General features: G+C 40.2%; 1 protein-coding gene across 2 annotated transcripts in view; it reads left to right on the top strand.

Annotated features, from left to right (window-relative positions):
* The window catches only part of NUP98 (nucleoporin 98), a 135,079-nt gene that overhangs the window by 12,390 nt on the left and 116,639 nt on the right, over nt 1-6,050 (top strand). For both annotated transcript variants that reach the window (XM_019524439.1, XM_019524437.1), the window contains exons 4-8: nt 530-669; nt 1,800-1,907; nt 3,080-3,263; nt 4,349-4,512; nt 5,463-5,600. In XM_019524439.1, coding sequence (XP_019379984.1) covers nt 530-669; nt 1,800-1,907; nt 3,080-3,263; nt 4,349-4,512; nt 5,463-5,600 — 734 coding nt within the window. The remainder of the gene's footprint in view (nt 1-529; nt 670-1,799; nt 1,908-3,079; nt 3,264-4,348; nt 4,513-5,462; nt 5,601-6,050) is intronic.

Raw genomic sequence — 6,050 nt, 5'->3', positions numbered from 1 at the left:
ATATATAAATATATATATATATATAATCTATATATATATATAAATAATATATATAAAACTATATATACTAGCAATTTCTCTGTTCATAAATCTTTTTTAACTATTGCTAATTGATCATTTGGTGAGCATTTTGCTTCACAGTGTTTTCTGGCCCCAAAAGTTTAACCTAAGGCTAGACCTAGCTTGAACAAGTAACACAAGACCAGTTAGGAGAGAGTGTAATCAAAATAAATTTAGACTAGGTGTTTGCCTTTCTTCACTTTATTAACCCTGATTCATAGTTCTACCTAATTCATGAAACCTATTCAGACTTGGCTCTTGGAAAGTAAAACTGTCTGTTTCAGACGTGTAGGCAGCTCCTGCAGCGAGGAAAAGGACTCGGAGAATTGAAATTTAAATGCTTGTTATAGATGTCTAATTTCCTTTTTCCTACCGTGTAGTGAGAACAAAGTAACTGTGTGTTATTAAAGTGCACTTTTTGAATGATGAATTTCCTGAATTTCAACTTGGTGTTCTTTCGTTCTCTTAGACTTTGGGACAAGTACCAGCAGTGGAGGTCTCTTTGGAACCACTAACACTACCTCCAATCCTTTTGGGAGTACATCTGGCTCTCTCTTTGGCCCAACTAGCTTTACCGCTGCTCCAACTGGCACGACTATTAAATTTAATGTAAGTTTTGTTTTCTTTTTACCTGAGAGAATTCTTTTTTGCTGTTCTTGACATCAAATACCAGCTTGGTTAGGCTGCTTAAGTAAAATAACTGGTTTTATATGCTGTTGTGGAATGTACTGCATTGGTTTAATCATGCACTCTTAACAAGAACTGTTGAAGTTGGAGCACATTGTGCAGTTAATTGTCCAGAAACAAATTGGTATGGGGAAAGTCTTGAATTTTATACGAATTACAAGTGAAATTTATCCTGGACGTGTCAAAAGTTTATGGCCACAGCAGTATTTGAATTCACGGTAGGAGGATCTGTTGCTAGACTTTAGATAAAATGGAATTTTCAGAGGGCTGACAAGTGTTACAAAGTTCTACTATAATTCTTTTTATATAAATGAGACTAAATTATTACTGATGAACTGCGGGGACAAGGTGTATTGAAATAACCTATGAAGTGAACACAGTCTGCTTGCAAGTCAGTATGGCTGTAGAAGGATTTATTGAAATAGGAGGAATATTTCTGGATGAGTCCCCTTTAAGAAATGGATGGAATTGCTAATGCTAAAGATTCTGTGGCAGTTGAAATGGAAAAATGATCCGAAAGGGAAGAGGCCACAAATATTGGGTAATGAAAAGTTTCACCTGCAGTGCCTGCTGCGGAGGGCAGCTGAAGACGGGAGCTCTGAGTTAGGGCTCTGTGCACTATCCTAATGACTGGAGGCCTGTCATTCAAGTGGATTGAGCTTCACAGGATTGGGCTGAATGGTGAAGACTAATGTTGCTGCAAGCAATGGGGTAGCATTCATCGCTCAAAGGGAAGAGGTAGTGGGGATAACTAAACCTTTTGAGACCTAATGTTAGAATTTGTTTGAAAGGAAATGTCTCCTAAGTGCATTGAGAAGATGGCGTATTGCACTTCTCTGAGCATTACAGTAAGGTACTCACTGTACTGCATGCTATTGTACATGTTCTGTCACTGAGTAAGACCTTGGCTTTGCATTAGCCAGGCTGCACCACTTTAGTTTGCATATCAAGTTCATGGTTTTGTAGCATATATCTGAAAAGTAGAAATTCACATAGTTTAAAGACTATAGGTGGATGCAAACCTCAGCATCTTGAACTTTTTTTTCTTGCAGCCACCAACTGGCACAGATACTATGGTAAAATCTGGAGTTAGTACTAACATCAGCACCAAGCACCAATGTATTACTGCTATGAAGGAGTATGAAAGCAAATCCTTAGAGGTGGGTCAAATCAGACATTTAAACTTACTTTGTTTTTTGTTTTTGTCTTGCACACTAAGTATTTAGTTACTTCTCTTGTGCGCCGTAAGTGAGGTCTGTGCTGTTTGATTTGTGAACAGTTTTCAATATCTGTATATTTTCAAAGGTAGGGAAACTAACTTTTTAAAGAAAGATGAGGTGGCAGGTTGGATCTGCTCAACTAGTGATTCAGTCTTCATTTGTGCATTTGAATGCCGATTGTTTCATTCTCTGCAGATTTGGAATTATAGTACGTCTTGGGATTGGATATGTAGTAAGGAGCAACTCTGCATTCCTGTTGTAATGACAGGATATGTAAGGATCTGAACTTCCAAATTTTAAGCCCATCTCTCCAAGGGTCCAACTTAGAAATTTCTTTGCTTGAAAAGCATCTTGTACAAGTTGACAAACAAGTCTCTTAGAAAACTTACAAGACTTCTTGAAGTTTTAATGTGAATTATAATGGGTGCACGTCGGGTGCCTATACACGAGCGGGGAGGCTGCTGTGATGCGCTGGAATTCAGGCTGCAATTCAAGACAGATTAATCGAGTCTGCTAGAGCATGGCCGTTTACCATGCTTTAGCAGCCTCCTACATCTCATGCATCAGCATTCCCATGCTTAAAAATGGTGGTGGGGGCACTTGAACTAAAGCTCGTTTGACAAGCTTTAGTTTAAGCACCCTGCCACCATTTTAAGCATGGGAATGCTAAAACATGGGACGTGGCAGCGCTTTAATTACAGCAGCTCTCGGAGCTGCTCTAATTAGTGCCTCCCCTCCCACACCAGAGCACGTGTAAAAGTGCCCTTAGGTTCCAGCACTAGAAAGTCAAGATCAAAACTGAAGGTATTTCTGCATCCAAAACCCTTCTGGACTAGTAGAGTTAACATCCCCGTTTCCATACCCAGAGGCACCCAACAGTGTTGTTGCTAGCACCATGTTGCTGGGGGCCAGATCAGGTACCTGCTTACAGCTAGGCCAGGTGGGGGAAGTAGTCTGTAGCTCTTAAAGCTGCAGTAAACTTCGAATGTGCCTTCTGTAAATGTTTCTGATCCTGCATTTCAGCAGTTTACTTATAGCAGTTATTCAAACTGGATTAATTGTCCCCCATGGAATGACTGGGTAAAGAGACAAGTTTTTTTTTTCTTAACTAGGAACTCCGTTTGGAAGATTACCAAGCAAACAGGAAAGGGCCCTCAAACCCAGTGGGAGCAGGAGCAACTGCAAGTTTATTTGGATCCTCTGCAGCCACATCAAGTGCTGCTACTGGACTGTTTGGCTCCACCACCACTAACACAGGCTTTTCCTACGGACAGAATAAAACTGGCTTTGGAACCAGTAAGTGCAGTCATTGTTCATATTACTGTTGCTGAACTTTGTTCATTCTTACAAGACGTTCTGTTGGCTCTAACTTATCTTCCTATCTTATTAATCAAATAATGTGAATTTACAACTCGATGACTTTAGTTGGGGGTTATCAAACTTCAGCTGTTTGATAGCTATTCTGCAGAAGTCTGTTGACTGTCTTGCGCTAATGTAACTTGTTTCAACCAACCTGCGTGGGGAGGATCTGCCTTGTAAAAGGAAGCCTAATAGTCCTTGCATTTCAGCAGGGTTTTGGTGGTGCACAACCTTCTTGTGATGCTTGTAAAGTAATTTTAGCTCATTCGGTTAAATGGGAACACCTGTTTGCACTTGCATGTGTGTGTCTGCTCAGCAATGGAAAACAAATGAGTCACTTAGAAGAGTAGGTCAAAGGTAGATCAACTTCTGGCATAGCACTTCTTATATTAGAGTGCACAGACCTAGGGCAGATGTGTATACAGCCTCTACAGCATTGGTGACCATGAGCTAGTGGAGGAAGCTACAGCACAAGGCTCTGTAGGAGCATCCAGGAATGACTGTAACCTCATGGGTACATCTTTAGGCAAGCTGATGCTTTCCTTTCTCTGCAAATATAAACTCCCATGGGAGTTTGTTCCAGAGTAATGAAATGGTCAGCAGGAGACTGTCATGAGTACAAGACACTTTCATTGGTTCTAGAGAATGGAAATTTATCCTTTTATAAGTGATTGTGAACTTGACTGATCTCTGAACTAAGTACAACACTTTTTTGGCCTGGTAAATTCTGTTTTGTGCCTACCATAACCCCCCCTTCAGCTACCTGTTCATGCCCAAGTGATGCACCACAGGCTGAGAATATAAAAAATAGATAGAAGAGGTTCAATACTACTTTAGTATTGACTGTAAGCTGCTGCATCCGACTACAACAATTTTCCTGATTATGCAGCTATACATGTCTTTATGCCACTCTTCATTGCAGGCATCTCTTTTTAAGATTAGTTTGTCTGTCCATTCCTGGGGATCTTTTCAGTGCCTGCATAAATACTCTAATTTTGGCCTCCTATTTCTTTGCTCATCAGGTACAACTGGCTTTGGCACAGGAACAGCTGGGGGTCTCTTTGGTCAGCAACCTCAGACAACTAGTCTGTTCAATAAACCGTTTGGCCAGGCCACAACAACACAGAACACCGGTTTCTCTTTTGGGAACACCAGCACTCTTGGGCAACCAAACACAAATACAATGGTAAGACAGTGATAACTTGTCCTAACACTTGGAGGGGTAGATTTATTTTGTAATGTTAAGTGTTGACTTCTGGTTTCTTAAAGAACATCAGGTTTACTAGTTCAGGGATTCTTCAACTAGTTTGGTAGAAAAACTATACTGTAGGGTGTTGTAGACCTAGGATGTTCAGCTTTGAATGCTGGTGCCTCCCCACATGTTTTGAATTTACAATTATTTTTCCTGTTAAAAGCATCACTATTCTGTCCATTATAAAATGTTTTCTCCCACTTCCTCTTCGGGAGAGGTCAGCCTCTTTCTGAAGAGGTTCAGGAATATTTGTGTTGCTGGATTGGATTGGTGTTGTTGCTTTTCCTTTATGTGGCAGCACATTAACAAATGAAGTCTGAATTCTTGGAAAGGGTGCCATGCTTTCTGGTGGTACCGTGTAATTCCTTTGGATGTACAAATAGTGTACTTGTCTGTTGGGTTTGGCTGTTCAAGCTACGCAACTGTAACCAATAATGTGGTTTCTGGCTTGTGTGTCAGTACACTATACAGTCCTTATTTTCATTATGCAAATCCTGGTGTCTGTACACTTCGAGAATGAAAGAAAATGTTCTGTTTTCCCCTAAAACCTTCTTGAGGAAGAATTTAAGTCTTGCATAAGAATTCTTGTCCCAAGCTTTACCTTTTATTTATTTATTTTTTTAATTTAAGGCATTAAGTTTCTTCAGTCATGACCTAGTGTAGTATTGATCCTCGAGAATGAGCTGTGCGCCTTGCTTGTGTTTTCTGCTTGCCAGAACTGGAATCTGTTTTCCACATTGGTACTAATGGGTTTGCTTTGGTATCTTATTACTAACTTGGACTTTCAGTGGTGTGTCCTCTTGTAGTGGTCTGACAAAACGCTAGAATTGTTCTTCAGCAGAGTAGCTGTTGCAGTGTTCTTCAGACAAGGGTTTATATTGCAGGGTTTATTCGGGGCAACCCAACCCACACCATCAGGAGGCCTTTTTGGAACAACTGCCAACACAAATGCTGGTACTGGATTTGGAACTGGAACTGGTCTCTTTGGACAAGCCAACACAGGATTCGGTGTTGGGGGTTCGGTATGTCTGTATCTTAGAAAGCTTCTGATGTTAGTCAGATTTTTATTGTCATTTCTTTGAAACCTGTAGCTGTTATGAACTGTGCTCTTTTAAAACAATGTTGCAATTTGAATCTTTAGGGCAGTTGTCATGAATTGGGGCTAGTGTGTGGAGATTTAAGAACTAAAATCCAGTTAGATGGAAATGCTCATTGTCTGTCTGTTTTTTTGACTGTTCTAGAGAGGCTTAATTATGGTGTGAAGCACTGATGTGCCTAGGTAACTATTTCAGTTCTGTCAGGCTGTAGAGTTTGGCTCTGCTAAGATCAAATCTTTATGTCCTTTTGCATCACATGCCTACTTCTGTGACACAGACGTGTAATGTTTCCTAAACAATTTGCTCACATAGTATGTGAAGACTTTCAGCCTTTTTTTTTTTTGGTTTTTAAATGATCCAAAGTGCAGCAGGAGT

The sequence above is a fragment of the Gavialis gangeticus genome, unplaced genomic scaffold, assembly GCF_001723915.1.
Source record: "Gavialis gangeticus isolate Ggan-Ray unplaced genomic scaffold, GavGan_comp1, whole genome shotgun sequence".
Taxonomy (NCBI): domain Eukaryota; kingdom Metazoa; phylum Chordata; order Crocodylia; family Gavialidae; genus Gavialis; species Gavialis gangeticus.
Note: the sequence above shows the minus strand (reverse complement) of the source record. Positions and strands in the feature narration are given on the sequence as shown.